The sequence below is a fragment of the Poecilia reticulata genome, linkage group LG15, assembly GCF_000633615.1.
Source record: "Poecilia reticulata strain Guanapo linkage group LG15, Guppy_female_1.0+MT, whole genome shotgun sequence".
NCBI classification, from domain to species: domain Eukaryota; kingdom Metazoa; phylum Chordata; class Actinopteri; order Cyprinodontiformes; family Poeciliidae; genus Poecilia; species Poecilia reticulata.
Genome location: NC_024345.1, coordinates 11765793 through 11783689, shown reverse-complemented (window position 1 = coordinate 11783689; position 17897 = coordinate 11765793). Strand labels below are relative to the sequence as shown.

The 17897-nt window shown below is 38.2% G+C and overlaps 1 protein-coding gene across 1 annotated transcript in view; it reads right to left on the bottom strand.

The window, feature by feature from the left end:
- Window positions 1–16072, bottom strand: part of bicc1a (BicC family RNA binding protein 1a) — a 70293-nt gene extending 54221 nt beyond the window's left edge. Inside the window, exon 1 of the mRNA XM_008429252.2 lies at window positions 15549–16072. Within this exon, the coding sequence (XP_008427474.1) occupies window positions 15549–15747 (199 nt within the window). The 5' untranslated portion in view covers window positions 15748–16072. The remainder of the gene's footprint in view (window positions 1–15548) is intronic.
- Between the last annotated feature and the right edge of the window lie 1825 nt (window positions 16073–17897).

Sequence of the window (17897 nt, the reverse complement as noted above, 5' to 3'; positions counted from 1 at the left end):
GCGTGCGAGTAAAGGTGGAGCCGATGGATGACAACAGACACTAAGTCACGTTATTGCTTGGATTTTACGGCGCCACCTTAAATCCCTGAACTTCACATTTTAACGGAAAAAAGAGCAACGCGACTTGGATGTAACGAGTAACGCGACACTTTTGTAGAAATGTAGTGAAGTAGAAAGTACAGATACTTACTGTAAAATGTAGTGGAGTAAAAGTAGAAAGTCCCCATTATTAAATCTACTTAAGTAAAGTACAGATACACGAAAATTGTACTTAAGTACAGTAACGAAGTACTTGTACTTCGTTACTTCCCACCACTGATATTAGGCTAATTCTAGCATGTTTTTCATGACAAAAGACCAATATTTTATCCCTTTCCAAATATTTTACTAAACATTTTATGCAGCATTTACACCTCCAACACATGCAGTCTTTGATAAATAAAACTAATTTGAAACTGAATTTAAGGTTTATTTAAGTGAACCAGATACAGAGTAACAACTGAACACAAAGGTCCATTTTACATTTGCCCACTCTGGCTTTTTGTACCAATAACCACAAAAATTAAGCCATTTTAATTTTTCTCTTGATATTTTTTCTGAAGCTGCTGCCCCCGCGACCCGACCCCGGATAAGCGGAAGAAAATGGATGGATGGATGGATTTTTTTCTAACTTTGATTGTGCTTCCATAAATCTTCCAACACGCAACGTCGATGCTGAAACTAAAGGGTCAATAAAATCAAAAATAATGCACGAGCCGTGATTGTGTTTTATATAATTTTTAGCCTCTTTAGGATGCTCTGGATCAATTTCTTATGAATGTTATTGTAGTTAATTGCCAACAATTAGCAGAGCATAGATATCACAAGGTTTTTGTAGGAATCTCAGAGACACTGGAGACGCTTTTTTACTACAGCAAAGCTTAAAATATCCAGACTCTTTTACGCAAGGCCTAAAATCAGCATCAACAGCCATGAGCCAATCTGACTGCTAATAAGCTACTTCCAAAGATCTACTGATAACAGTAAGAGACTTTTTATTCACATATACTGGTCCGATATGTAAATATTCCATTTTGTTAGTATTAAACACTATTATTTCAAGGATTTCAAGTACATAATTTTGTTTCTCGAAATTTAAAAAAGTGACCGCTGTTGAAATAAAAAAAAACTATGCATTGTTACTTTGACACTGCAATCACTTAAAACTTTTTCAGACAGATCATACCCACAGCTGACGACATATTTTTGTGCCGTGCCGAAGTTGCCGCCTGTTCCCAAGCAGCTCCTCTCTTCCCCAACTTCCTGCTCGGTTGCTAAGCAACTATGACATAAAACACATTTACTAAGTGCCAGATGTTCCTGCCTGGCAAAGACAAAAGCCTACCGGGAAAACTAGATTCACTGACCCTAAGGTCACAGCAATAGGGAGTCTAAAGATTAAAAAATAAATAAATAAATAAATAAATAAAAAAAACCTGACCTGATCTTATGACAAGTTTCATTAAAAATACATTTCTGCAGCATGTTCAAGAAAATCACAATCATGTTTGTTGTAGAAATAAGATGTTTGTGGTGAAATGTTTGGGTCATCTTCCCCTCTATCTGCCTGTGTAAACGCTGCCAAAGGGTTACATACTGATGTACATTCCTGGTGCCTGGTATCTAATAGATCCCCCACTGAGCGTAGGGAGTCAACTTCGATAAACATTTCACTGTACTATTAGGAAATCACTGACATTTAATGGTCATGTCTCTTTAATTACAGTGCATAAGACCTTCCTTTTAAAGATGAGACAGATCTGTATAGAAGATTATTTTTATAGTTTTTTTTTCTTTTGTTCTATTCCTGAACTTCATTACTCAACCTCTGAGTTTTGTGAAGTGATACATTTATTGGGGATTGCTAGAGTGTGATGATACAAATTTCCTAACTCATTTAATGTTTTGGGAAGTTTCTCTCTTAATAATTAGATTTCCTTTTTGTTCTCCACACACTCTTTTTTTTTTTTATAATTTGAGTGGAAAATGTTCCAGTAATGGCTGGGACTAGACTTTAAATGTGAACACAAAAAAACGGCTTCTCTCCAATCAGGGCAAGTGGAGAAAGGCAGATTGTTCTGCTTGTTGAATGAGGAGAGAGAACAACAAACCAAAAGCCAAGGTTATCCACATATAAACATAAAAAAGTGATGCGGAGGGAGGGGTTAGAGGCTGGCTGGTTTGGATGTGTTGGTGCGGCTCCTCTTTGCGTTTGCGTGCTCGTGCGCACCCCCAGTGAAAGATTTTCTAAAATAGCAACCGCAAACCAGACAGAATGTAAATCTGTGCTTTGAAAAGGACTGATGAAAAATAAGTTTGAAGGCCATAGAAAAAAACAGGTATTCATTTCAGCCCATTTACAGCTCCAGCAGCAAAAGAAATGGGTCACTGCACTGCAGCTTGACTCAGAATGTTGAAATAGCACTCCTGGTTTTATTTTCTTGAGTAATGAAATGCAGGGTTTTCTGTAGAGTGAAGCTCAATTATATTACAGCTTCTGAAACCCACCTCATGCCCAGCATGAAGGAATTTGACATGCAAGCAAAGCTAAATAAAATTGTTTAATTGCATCAGCATGTTTTAGAAAGAGAGAACGAGTGAGAAAGGCGATGCCAACAAAAAAAAAAATGAAACCAGTATTTAAGTTTGCCTTTACAGGACATGCTGAATGTTGTTAACTTTTATGATTCCAATGACTACTGAGTAGGCCTGTCGCAATAAACAATAAATCAATTAATCGCACGATAAATTAAACCTATCGACCTCATTTTAATTATCGGATTTATCATCTCTTCCTGCCTTTTTTTTCTTTCTGTTGATGACACTGAATGACAAAAGCATAGACATAATATAAGAGTAGACCCTGCCTTGGCTGCTCCTGCGCAGGAAATACGGCGGCCATCTTGGAGCGGTATACCCTCCTACGATGGACTATTGATGTGAGGGCTCCATAGACAACATTTCACAAGTAAGATGGACATATTATTGTGTATATATTGTGATTAGAATATTACTTTACTGTATTTATGTCCACCGGCGAGATACCAGCTAATATTAGCTACAGTGCTTGGTGTAATACGGTGTTCAGCCCCGCTATAAAGGCTAACTGAGATTCCTTAAATCTAAAAAAAATAATTGTTATCTAACATTGACTTAGATTATCTGACACAAGAGCCTATATTAGAAATGAAACAATATAACACATATTATTAAACTTATGTGTTATAACATTCACCAGCAAAGTTTACACAAGTGGTAAAGACTATTATTTATATGTAATTCTTTCACTAGTAAGATATATATATATTATATTATTATTATTATATTAATATATATTATTCCGTATTAATCATTATTTATTTGTGTTTGTATAGTTATATAAATATGCATTGATATTACTAAATAATCTATTAAATAAATTATGAACGGCTGTGTGCTCATTATACATCAATGTAGCTTTGATAGATATTTGAATATGGTTTCCAGTAACAAAAAAGTGTGTTACGATCAATTAAATGCGCTGATACGTCATTGTGCCTGCTAAACACAGTGGAGTGGTGGACCGCTCCAAGATGGCCGCCCTAAATCTCGTCAGCGACAATAGGCGAGAGCGGTCTATCCTTATATTATGTCTATGGAAAAAAGGCTCAACTCCGGTGCTCTCCACTGACCCTCCCTTCCTATTTTCTTAGTGTAATGTCCAGCGTACACTACACAAGTTGTCGGCCAATTGTCGGCCCATTTTCAAAACCTGAGACCACACATTAGCCGACAGAAATCCTAGGTATAACGGTTCGATCAGGTTCGATCGTGCCTTGTGGTGTCCAGCCACCTGGGCACAAAATAATGGCTATAAGTCCAATTAACTGGACTTGTAGCCAGTTAACTGACTTGGCTACAAATCCAGTTAACTGGATTTGTAATTTTAAAATCGGGCATTAATCAATGCTTTACTAGAATCTACCTGTGATGCATGTGGCTAGAGTCAGCATAAAGTCCTGACTGAATGAAAATCATTGTAACCTATTTATGCCACGTTAACGAAGAATAGCTGAAAAGTTACCGGGTTTATCAACTGCGGTAGAAATTTGGCTCCAACTCCTCCCCTTGTCATTTCTATATTCTTTGCACGAAATGTTGAATAAATATTAATGTTGTTTCCACATATCATCTCCAATGTCCGCTGGCCTTCGTGTTGCGCCATGTCAACTGTTAGGGGTTCCCCTCGTTATTTCCCCTCAGAAAGCACGGAGGAGAATCCGCGCTTTCTGATTGGCTACCTGTCACATTCAGCGTTAAGCTCCCAGTCGGGGAAAACCCCTGATTTAGATCGGAGCGGCCACGACGATCTAAATCACACTACAGGATGATCGGTTACGAAATCACCAGCGACAATCTTAGATCAGCCAACAATCTAAGATTATTGTAAGGAGAAAATAGGGGCAAAAAATCGTGTAGTATGAACTACTGCAATAGGTAGTGGGATGTGCCCGTCTTCTCTATTTAAATCTAGTGATTACTGAAAGGCAATATAGTGTACAGACTTCATAATCTGCACTCTTTTGGTTGAATGCATATTTATTTCCACTTTGACTTTATGTTGTTTAGTTTTTATTCAAGTACGTTTTTTGTTAATGGAGACTGAGAATCCATTAACACTGGAACTGATTTAGTTTATCAGTTCCAGTGTTATGTGTTCTTTTGAAAATAAAGTGTATCCATCTATGGCAGGAAATCGCATGCAGTATTAGTCACTTCCATTAAATCAGTGTCAAAAGGTCTTGAAACAATATTATCGTTTATCGCAATAATTTTTTAGACAATTAATCGTCCAGCAAAATTTGTTATTGTGACAGGCCTACTACTGAGAGTTATAAAGGGACTTCAGCTTGGCTACAAAAAAATGTATTCTTTCAAAGTACATGGCATTTATTGTAAATGGAAAACACTGGATTACTGTACTGATGCTTTCCACAACATTGATAAGCGCTAAACTCACATTAGTATAGTTTTGTGACTGCCTACGACTATAAAACTTCTATTCAAAGTCGTCAAATACGCCACTGCTCTTCTACCTGATAATGTGTAGAAGAAGAAAAAACAGCAATGATGCTTGTTTTCAGAAAATGCGCACATTGAGAGGAAAGCTGTTTTCTGGCGTCACTAAGGTTTGTACTGCTATTCTGATAAATATCCAAAGTATATGCAACCATTATACCCAAGTTAAAACAAAATATTCTTAATTTCTTTTATATTTTTGTTATTTCCTTGTATTTTTTGCTATAGAGTCAATAATTATCAAAGCAGTTCTTTAGCTTGACTTAATTTACTGACGGTACATGAACATCATCACTTCAATCCAGGAATTTCCCCAGACGTCATAATACAATAAAGTGGAGTAATGTCCATACAGAAGTGAATCAATCTTATTTTTGCTAAACAATGGGGAAAAACATTGTTCAATTAGTAGGTAAGCTATTCTTATTGGAATCTAAAACTCTACATAAATCAAGAGTTAAGGCACAGCCATCTATAACACTTATTCAGCATAAAATCCAGTCAGAGTCTGGTATACAAATCTTTCTGAACGACAGATGATTTCCAAATCTGGACACGAGACAGGGATTTTCCTTTCTGTTGCTGGCCCACTCTCTTGTTTTCCATTCTTTGCAATGTTTCAATCCAACAATAATCTGTTAGAGGATTCTCTCCAAGTTCCCAGCCTCTCCATCTTTACTTTCACTTTAGTCTCATCACTTATGAAAAAAGTACCACGACATCTACTACGTCCCAAAAAACCAAATACTTCTAAAGTCCATTTGCTTGTATGCATTGTGATGCACATAATAAAAAACGTGTTGCAATTTGCAGCTGTTTTAAAAGTTGCTGATGCCTGAATTTCTCCCCTTTTGTGTGAGAAGGTTAAATGAGTATTGAGCTGTATGGTCGGGAAAAGACCGGCAAAACCTGGAAACTTAGGTGACTGTACCATGGGTTTGATGGAACAACATAGCAGTGTAGAACCGTCAGTGTTGAGAAATAAAGGGGAGAATGAAGGAAAAAATGAAAAGCCAGCAGAACATTCCCCGAAGGACACTCACTTCCTGTCTGCGAGTCTTACTCAGCAGCCGGGGGAAAGAGGAGGCTGAGGCCCCTTTCACTTAGTACCCTCATTATGAATTGGTGGAAAACCTAATGAAGTCATTCTTTGAGTTACAGGAAAAAGACAATAGCTGAATTTTCTTCAAAGGTCAAGATCAACTACTCGTTCTTTTTTTGTCATAATTTCTTTTATACCGGCTAAAAGTTCACATTTTTATATTGTAGCAGTTATTGCAAATATACCTAATATAACTATTGCTAAATGTAAGCAACATTACAGCATTAAAAACTAAAAAAGAAAGGCTGACTATTAGGGTTGGGTGGTAGTACTCTACCCTATGGGGTATGTATGTAAAATATTTTTACATATTTACTAAAACTGTCACTATGTTGTGGCTGTGAAATAGATAATCTGGGAAAAAAAATGAAGGTCCTCTGCCTTCTTCCAGTGCTCTAAGGACTAACTACAGAACTAACACAGCTTGGTCAAAAACAATGAGAGTCAGGAGGAGGGTCTTAGCATTGTTAATCTTGTGTATGCGCTGCTCACACCTTCCCCGTTCTCTCTGCCACAATACAGATTCTCCCCATCAGCAGAGCCTGATGGCTAGTTAGTGCGGCCACTGATGACAGCAGACAAACAGTTTTCCTGTAACAGTAAGTTGTTTCTCTGCCATTAGCACACTGAGCACCGCATACACAAGGTTGACTGGCAGCATGAAGACCCTCCTCCTGGCTATGATTGGTTGTTTTTGATCAGAAGCGGTGCGTTTCTTCAGATGGCAATAGTAGCTCAGGGAGGAGGTGGAGAAGACTGATCTTTTCACCGATTATCTGACTCGTATTATACTGTCACAACATGGTAACATTTTGAATGTGTATGTAAAAAACTTTTTAAATAAAAGTTATTTCCCCACCTAGAAACCGATGGTGTGACCTTATTATTGTTATTACCTTGTTATTTAATCTCAATATAAATCCAGCTGCTCTGTGAAAGCCTTGGAGGTTTGTTAGAAAACATGAATGAACAGCAAAATGAGAAACAAGGAACACAACAGACAAGTCCATGAAAAAGTTAAAGCAGGGTTAGGATTCGCTCCTGTCCGTCGGCCCCAGGGCAGCAGTGGTGACAGCTTAGCTTGCCACAATCAGTGTGTGAATGTGTGCATGAATGGATGAATGCAGTGTGAAGCAGTTTGGACAAGATAAATCACTACACAAGTACAGCACATTTACCATGAAACAATTTGTCAAGCTTCAAACATTTCACAAAGCACAATTCAATCCATCAGCTGATGAAAGAGCAAAAACTGGAACTCTGCCACGACATGACTGCCCTACTAAGCTGACACGTCAATCACAAAACCATTGCAGCTGTGGCAACCATAGTACAGGTGTGGCAATCTTTGACAGGACAAATATTAGTCATGCCCACTACAAAGTTTGGCCTTTATGGAGGAGCAATAAGAAGAAAGAAAATCAAGCTGCGTAGGGGACATCTGCTCAGGTCAGAATACATTGAAACAAATCCATTTGAGCTACATGTCAAACACTATATTTTGTGGATAACAATGCATGTCTCCCTTAATACGTCATCGCCGTAGTAAAACATGGTGGCATCAGCATTATGCTGTGGAGATACATTTCTTCAGCAGGGACAGAGAAAATGGTCAGTGTTAATGAAAAGCTGGGGCTAAATACAGGCTGAAGAGGAGGGTCTCCTTTTAGCAGCAACAAAAGATGTTCACAATAAGGTGGCAGAATATATCACAATATATTGTGTATGCAATATTCATATCGCAAAGGACTGAGAGCAATAGGTGTTCAATAATGTTTTCCAAGCATAATGAACTTGTAATTTACATGCTAATGTAATATTCAGCCAGTTTGTCAGAGTCTCACGGCATAAGATGCTCAAACGAACGTCATTGCCCATTGGCAGCTGATATGCTCATCGCAGTATTTTACCATTACTATATTAGTTGCAAGACTTTCTATTGTGCAGCCTTAAGTCACATGTTGGAATGACCCAGTCAGACCTTTGACATCCTTTAACATTTCCATTCCACTTGACAATTGTGCAACACTTTATCACAAAATCTAAAAAGAATACATTAATCTTGTCTGTGTGACATCACAAGCCCGTCTAGACAAATAGCATAATTGTATACCCGGTAATTTTGGTAAACACTTAATGAAAAACAAAAAAGTGGATACAGCCCAGCCTTACTACAGTGATCAGACTGAAAAAAACATCACTTAGCCTCACTGTTTCACCATTTGTGAACCAATAAATTGTTATTGCAACAATTTACTAATATTACGCCTGTCTCATGGCTCCATAAACTAAACAACAGCCAGAAAGCACAAGAGTTACTGGAACTATTTGGCTATGACAAACATAGTTTACATTAAACATATTTACAGCTATTGATAAAATTGCAAAAAAAATCATTGCACTTTTATGAAAAAAATAAATAAAACAACCTTGCTGTCCCTCTAACCCTATAATAGGTGGTGGTTCAGAGGGGGAAAGCAAATTAGGTAAATGAGGAAAATGATTCACTTAGCCTAATTGTGGGTTGTTGTCACTGTTTCGCAGAAAACATGTTGTTACGATGTGCACACACACTGTCCCACCAGGAGTCTGAGCTTAATCACAACCACCACAGAACTATCATTACCAGTCTGAGTGAAGAAAACCCGTCCACAGAGAGAAGGATTAAAAAGTTATGTTTTTTTTTGTTTTTTAAATCATGATTATTTGGAGAGAAAATGCTGTTTCTTTCCAAAGCTACGTTTTAAGCTTTTCAGGATGAATTTAAAAATAAACCAACAGAAAAACACACACACACACATGCTCACTCTCATGCAGCATCTTTCAAGCTTTCGTGTCTCTGTGAAAGTCTCCAAGGCATTAAATGGGGAGTTCTTATAAAGCGTGCCAAGAGTACAACTGTAAGCCCAGAGACCATTCAGGGTGAGATTTTGTTGTCACTTCACTCTCTACTTACTGATCTAAAACCCTGGAAACCCAGGCCACTTGCCAGTGATGCAAATGCTAAACTTTTAGTTGCTGAGCAGCTAATAATTTCCATGTTTTCCTGATGTAAACCATGCAAAGACAGGGAGGCCATGCACAATATCTGACCCAAACAACAGTTTAAGCGAGTAGATTAGGGTTTATTACTGGGAGATATTTCACTTCAATGATACTCAACTCTAGTTCTGCACTTTTATGTGCCAGTTTTTCCATATTCTCACCATTAGACAAGGGTCAGAATGAGACTGTCATGTTGTAGTAGCATTTAGTAAAAAATGGTTTGGGCATGCTGCTTGGGATTTGTCACCTAGTTTTAAAACAGCATTACCTTAAATATCAGTTATTGGTGGCGTGCCTTTAGTTTCCATTCCATGACTATCTATATTTTACAAGAAAAATGTACACTGCTCAAAAAAATAAAGGGAACACTTAAACAACACAATATAACTCCAAGTAAATCAAACTTCTGTGAAATCAAACTGTCCACTTAGGAAGCAACACTGATTGACAACGGGGACCCTCGTTGGGACAGTTTGATTTCACAGAAGTTTGATTTACTTGGAGTTATATTGTGTTGTTTAAGTGTTCCCTTTATTTTTTTAAGCAGTATATATTTCCTATTGTAAACATTGGAAAATGTAATAGTCTTTAATCTGCCAGCTTGACAGCAGTGTGCAGCAACAGGTGGGGAAGGGGCAGTACTTCAGAACTCTTCTCTACAAATCGCTGGACAAAAATCTAATTAAAATAAATGCATCTAATTCACAACTCCTTCAGCTTCCAACTTGAAAAACTACTAGTTCAAGCTAAAACAAATATATATATATATGAATATATACCGGTAAAACAAGGTCAAAATGAAAACATAAAGAAAACATTTGACTGTTAAGGTACATTTTACCACCCATTATGGTAAAAATGGATAGACATGCATTTTCAAACTGCTAGTGTTCTGCTGGGTACCCTCTTTAGGAGATCAATCTATGACGTCCCTACTACCAGTTCATACCCATATACTCAAAAATATATATGAATATCAAATTATTTATTTTTGATTAATTGCAGAGATAAAAAATGTATATAAAATTAATAGAAATCTTGCAATAATGCATTTGTGTACAACCCTGAGCATCCTGTTTCCATTAACTGTGCTCCTGATCATTGTTTGGGCCAGCTGACTCACTTTTGAAATATGTGAGATTTTGACCCCTGAGTAAACCGTGTTGCAATTCAGCAGGCTGTGAGTAGCATGGGGAAACTCACTTTAAAATCATCAATTGTCAAAGCAGGTACAAAAATAAAAACGCAGGAAGTGGATAAAGGGTGAAATTACTCCTGGTGGAAACGTCGCATTACACTTGGAATGGATTGGCTTCTGGACCATACTGCAAGCACGCAAAATGAACAGCAGCTTTCTTCTGCAGAGGAACACTTTTTACTGAGCTTAAGGCTCACATTTCCTTTTTTATAGACATAGCTTACGAACAGAAAGTAAGGCTAATACTCTCTATAGTTCTACAGAATGTAAAAATATTAATGCGTCAAAAGGGAATTTCAAGATTGAATTTGCAGTTATGCACATTAAAACAGACACAACACACAGAACAACCGTGGAGGCTTCAGAGATTATTGAAGATGCAGACGGCGTTGAGAAGAAATTTTCACTGCAATAACAGAGTGTGCAGTGTTGCAAACACAAATATTACAGTTTGGCTGTAATATGTTAAAACCATGCAATAACACTGCACACCAACGATACATTGGGTCTCTTAATTGGAACTGCGATAATATCCATGATGCACTATTCTACAAAGTTGCAAAAACCTTGATGGTTGGGAAAAACAAAAAGAAAAGGTTGAAAATGTTGGTGAAATGAAACAATAATATTGAAATGTTAAGTTTTTTGACCCTAATATGATAAATGATAAATTACAAACAGGCTATAATTCCTAATTATGTGACTTCTGAAGACAGATATACTGGATTTATCTAGGGGCGGCAGATTAAACCGGCAGACCTTTGAGAATGTTAAGTTTCCTTAAAACCATGTATTCTACTACTTCTTCTACTACTTCTACTTCTAACAATAATGCACTAATTTGAGTCAATCCCATAAAATGCATATAAATTAACAATCTAATTATAATTGCAGACAAAATATTATCATCTAGTTAAAATCTTTCTGAAACTTTCTTTTTTATAGTTATTGACTGACATTGTGGCAGAAGTTTTCAATGCCCCGTTGTTCAAGTCTGCACAGTTTCACCATTCACAGTAGCATTTGCAATATTTAGCAATTCCAGACCAGATGGTCAGTGTGGCTTAAAAAGAAAACAACAAAGTTCTGCAGACAGACTACCTGGATGCAGCCAACAATTTGAATTATTGTTGCGTGGGAAGTGATTACAGCATGATGCCCTTTGGCTCGCTCTCTAAGGTCACGTCACAGTTAATTTTCCGGGAAAGACAAAGCAGCGAGATCGTTACAGTCGATATAACAGTGGATATAAAAATATACTGGGGTTCTCATAAAATGGTTTCATTATGGTTCAAACTCTGGCCTTACCACATCCAAATATATATGCTATCCAATCAAAGCACAAGCAGATGTTACAGAGCTCTGATTTAAATAGATGGGGCTGAGAGAATCATTTGTTATGATCTAAATTGATTTGCATAAAGCTAAAAAGAGGAAAAAAAGGATCTAATTCTGTACTTTTTTGCAGCTACTAATCACAGTTTGTAAAACAGTTCTACTGCGCACCCTCTACTGACTTGTCACCATAGTACACATACATAAAATATTTTGTTAACTGCTGCAGGGGGCAAAGGTCAAAAGTTAAAGCAGTTTCAAGGGTGAGAAAGTCTGAAGCTCCGACCCACCAGGCAGATCAGCGACTGAAGCAGAGCAGACGTTTCCACACCGCATCCAAACTGCAAAGTCAACAAGAGGCGTTTCAGCCATGACGTAATAGAGACAAGATTGGGAAACGAGATGTTGGCAGGGGGAAAAAAAAACTAAGGGGCTAAACTGACAAACTATTGAGATTCACCCAGACAGCTCCATCATGTCGCATACACAGATGTAGAACAGCACAAACAGAAATGTTTGGGTAAGCTGGCGTGACGTGGCGCATGGCATGTCCGGAGGACTCCGACTCGGGGCCGGCCCCTGCTTAAGTTGTTTTCCTGGAAGAGTTCGAGATGACATGGAGCTTTGAGGAATGTACGGAGCAGCGAGGCAGCCACCAGGACATTCTCGAGGGGAGCCACATGTGTGCATGCACACATCTGTCTGTGTTCAGAATAAGACCAGCTGCTTTCCAAAATATTATATTAGAACACCATAAAATTTACTGATGGCCTCCTAAAACCCCATTACACAGAATGCACTTTAAACTAAGTGCAACATTGAAACACTTGAAATATTCCATGTTTTCTGTTCTGCAAACTTTTGACACAGAAAGCAGCTTCAAAGCAGTTCGCAGCAACTGCGTTCCTGTGATGCTGATAGCGGCTTCAGCTCCACCAAGCCAATGCGTCAAAATGACGCACCCTTGTTTTGAAATTAAAGACAAAATGAACTCAGGCTTTCTTGCAGGATATCTGTTTATCGTCACACAAGAATTGTTAGAGAGACACAGACAGAGGGAGAGGCTTATTACTAAACATGAATGGGTCAGTTATCAGCATTGAGACATAGACTCTACAGGGAACTGCATCTGTTCCTTATAGAGTCAATAGAGCAAGTATACAGCTATGCCCCTCCCTCACCTGTCAATAAGCACTGCCACTCAACTGCTTGACAGACGGCTTCTACACTTTGAAAAAAAATCTATAAATACTTTCTTTAGCAAAAAACAAGAATAAATATTTTTGTATTAACTGGTAAAAACATGATGATGATGGCAGCATCATGCTATTACTGTTATTAAAGTCACTTTAAGGGAAGCATTAGAAAGTAGGGATGCACAATATTGGATATTTGGTCGATATTCGATATGTCGATAAACTAAAACTCATTTGGCCGATAACAGATCGCAATACTGGTATTTATCCAAGGCTTGTAGAATCAACTGCTGGTGAAGTTTTTATTTAATGTTTTTCCTCCACGGTTAACCGCTCTCTCGCTTTCCCTTTTGGCCACCATGACATCATCATAATGGTCAGAATGGTGGTTCTTGAGATGGTTAACTAGGTCTGAAGTGTTGTAGGACTTTGCTGTCGCTACTCCTCACATCACTGATGCTGAGCATTCACCACAAATAGCAATTTTGCTATCAGTTCCCGACACTTTAAAAAATTTCCACACCGTTGACATTTTCACTTAGTCCTGCTCTCCCGCCGTGATCAGACCAGATAGACACGCGTGACGTCATGACGTTGTGCTGTGCTGCAGGCATCATTGTCACTGGTTTGCTTATAAAAACGACACCTTTTATATCGGTGAGTTATTTTGACGCAATGGCTGATGTCCAATATTAAATTTTACAGCTAATATCGGCTGATACCCATACAATGCCAATAATATCATGCATCCCTACTAGAAAGCCATGTATGTAGATTGACTGTAGACCAGCTACCTGAGTAAATAGAGTAATTAACCAAATAATATCATGCTATTACATTTGTGCTACTCTGTAGCAGACTGACAAAAAGTATATTTAGCAAAATACGCCCTTGAAAACTACTACTTCTAAATTTAGCAGGTATTTACTCTGTTTTTTAATATGACATAGATAATAACTGTATGCAGTCCTAGATCATAAACCTGCAATATTATGTCTGAATATTAATATTGAATGGGTTGATCACTGATTGTGATTAACCCAGGCGTTACTCACATTTTCTTTTTACATCAACACACTGTCTCTACCACTATCCTTGGACTTTAGCATCTTAGTCAGCACAATCTACATGAGAAATGAGTCTTAAAGACAATGGCGGTCAATGCATGCGGTCAGTTTATAAGGAAGCAGAATCTGAATACATGACCTCTGAAGTGTTACAGCCTACAATATGTTGCCTTTAAGCCGTCTATGCAATACAGTTTATCACTTATCGTGATAAATTTCTTGTCATGATAAGTATTTTGACTTATCATCACCACAATTATTTCCAACTGATGATGTTAAAAAAAACCTAATCTGTTCATATTGTCAATATTATTATTTGTACTGTTTACTCCACTGTTTGTTCAATGAGAGTGTAAATGAGTATCAATAAATTTAAAAATATGATTTAATGCAGCTACATTGTGAAGTCTGGTGATACAAATCACACTTTTTATGTTACTGGTGTCCTATTGAAGCGTATTGCAAATGAATATGTTTTTCAGGAGAGGTATTTGTGTTTGTGGGGCTATGATAGCAGAGTCTTTCAGTCACAGCCACCTCAGAAAAAAAAAATAGTTCTTATCAGTACATATATTATCATCACAATAGTACCACGAAACATTGTGATAAAACTTCAAGCCATATCACCCACAATACTGTGCTTTGCAATATTACATATGTAGATGCAACATAGGATGATCACAGTGCAGAAATGGGAATGATTGCTGTTTTTGCCTTAAATATGCCATTGAAATCATGTTGTGGATTTGTTTCAGATTTTGACATAAATGCCAAGGTTTATACTAAAGGCTATAAAACAGTGTCGCTCTAAAACTAACCCAGTCCTAATGCTAAGAGAAGCTTACACTGTTCCTCGCAGCTCCGCCGGAATCAGTTACGTTTTAAGCAACCATATTGAATGGAGAAATAAATAAAGAATAAAGAAAGACTAAAACATGAAAACCTTGAGATGTGCCCAACCGGTTTCATCACCTGTTCGCATAAGCAGACTCTTCTGCTGGGAAGCAAGTAAATTGAATGTTCAGGTCAACTTCAGTTTAGTCCACAAACACACATGGAAGCAAACAGGAACTTGTGTGGCGACACCTTGTGGTCAGAGCACGTAAGTTCGGCTACAACTTTCATGACTTAACAGGGAAACTCTTTTTTAACTTCTTTAAATTTAGGGCCTCATCCACCGACAAATTCTTTTAAAAAATCTATAATTTGCTTTCCTTTTCAGCTACTTTATGTATTGGCGTTAAAGTCACAAAGCAATAACTGGAAACATTAATTGCCTTGTCTTAATTGCTTTGATTGATTCTTCCAAATAATGCACAAGAAACTTAATTTTGTGCCACATGGTATCAAGAAAAACCAACATGTCCGCCACTACAACCATACTTGCCTATCAATTAAGTATCTGAAAGAGTCGGGTAGTTGCTACTTTGTTACAAATATTGAAAGTAGGACATTTTAACTTCACTGGAGTTCTTTTTTTTTAATTATTATTATTATTATTCATTTACCTAACAACATGATTTCCAGCTTCTTACGGTCCACACGGAACCTCTCCTCGGTCCACTCCGGGTCTGCTAGCGGATGGGGCCCGCTGAGGTCCTCCTCTGATCCGGGGAGAGGGGAGTCGGTGCTGCGCTCGCTGTTTGAGCCCTGGTCCGACTGCTGCTGCTGCAAGTATCCGCTCAGAGTGTCGCACTGGGCAGCCATGGCGCCGCACGGTAACTTTCTCCAGGGGCCACAGCGATTTGACTTTTAAAGCTAGAGTTAAATAAATAAAAAAAGAGACAATAATAAAAATAAAAAAACAGACGTCTGTTAACTTTAACAAAAAAATCCGTCACTTCGAGGCGTCGTGCGTGCTCATTGTAGGGCAGTCGAAGTTTTTATTATTTATATATATATTTTTTTATATTTTTTCCTCCGCGGTTACTTCAAGCCCAGTCGTTTTTCCCCCCATTGGACAGACTCCTAAAAGTAGGCAGCAGCAGCAGCAGCTCAGAGATCCGCTCGCTGTTGTTCGTCTGTCTGCAGAGTTAACGGAGCCTCTACCAGCACACATACCAAGCAGCTCCTCGGGAAAGTTTCACGTGTCAGACTCCTCCCAGAAAGTTTTAGAACACCCCCCCACCCCCTCCTCCTCCCCGGGTTCCTGCGAAGATCTCTCAACTTTTACTGGTTCCGAGAAAGGTTCTGGATTTCATTTGTTGTTTCTGGTTGAGCAACTTCATGCATCACTTGAAAGAAGCGGCTACAGCCACTTTTACACCTCAAAACATGTGCATTCAAAAGTTTTTTATAGTAACAAAAGGAAACACGAAGCCGTCTTGAATCCCACAGGGAACCAACGCATGAACGGAACCATAGAGACATTTAGAGCAGGCCATCTTTGAAATTAGATGCTACATGTCACTGGCCACTTTATTAGGAACACCCTGCATGTACTCGATTCGAGTGAGTCTTATGCAGTTCCTACTGATGCGCTGCTGATCCCCCCTTTTCCACCACCTTCCAAAGCTACTGTATTGGACTGAGATCTGGTGACAAGAAGAGGGGTATCAGTGTCCAATGAACTCCTCGTCATGTTCACGGATGCAGTTTGAGAGGACTTCAGCTTAGAGTACATTTCCTGCAGAACATAGCCATCAGAAGACGGGTAAGTGATCACAAAGGGGGAGATGTATGCAGTACTTAAGGTGGAAGTGGTGTTTCAACAATGTACAGTTGGTTGGAAAGAGCGCAAAGTGTGGCAAGAAAATATCCCCCATGGGATTACACTACCACCACCAGTCTCAATCGTTAATAAAAGCAGGATGAATCCATTCTTTCATGTTGTAAACACAAAATCCTGATCCTGAATATTGGTGCTCGAATTGAGACTCATTAGACCAGACAACATTTTGCCAGTTCTGGTGTAAGTTTTAGTTCCAAATTTATTTTTCTGTTAGCCAACATGAATGTTTGGTCTGCTGCTGTTGCCCCATCTACTTCAAGGTCAACATGTTGCACATTCAAGAGATGGTATTCTGCATACCCTGATCATAAGTTGGTTATTTTAGCTATTGTTGTTTTTCTCTATTGTCCATTCTGGCTAATCTCCTCAATCATCAAAAAGGAAATTCTTCCACACAACTAGATGTTTTCCTGGACCACCCAGCAAACCAAAGAGATGGCTGTGCATTAAATCCCAGAACATTGGCAATTTATACAATATTCTCCATCTGGCAACAATCACCACATCACATTCAAAAGTCACTTAAATGACTATTCTTCCTCAGTGCAAGTCATTTTCACCACATCTACTTGTCTAAATTCACTGAGTTGCTGCCATGTGCATGGCTGATTTGCTATTTGCATTAACAAGCAACTTAACAATGTGCCGAATAAAGTAGCCAGTGAGTGTACATAAGGTGTGATTCTGATTCAACAGGGGAGTAACTCTTTGTGACCAATAATGACAGCCCTAATCTGATTGCTAGACTTTTTCTTATTCCAATTAGCATGTTGCCGAGAAATCACATGCCATTTGTTGCCACCAGCAAGTTTATTCCAGATATTTTACCTGTCTTTCTAGAAGTGCTAAAACTTATTTTTAAATTGGTTGGCTTTTAAGTACAGTACATCCACTTTCAAGAAGATTGATGTCATCTATCCTGAACTAAAAGCACTTTAATATTGTGGATCATTTTCCTTCTTTTTGAGGTAGAGACTTCTTGATGGCCATGGGCTGAAAGAAAACCGATGTTCTCAATGTCCAATTTCAGGCGTCAGGCTCGTTTCCTATACATCCTAAATTATTTCCTTTCATCTCAAGGTAAAAGTTTGGGCCAGCAGGTTGAAAACTGGATACAATTGAGGGT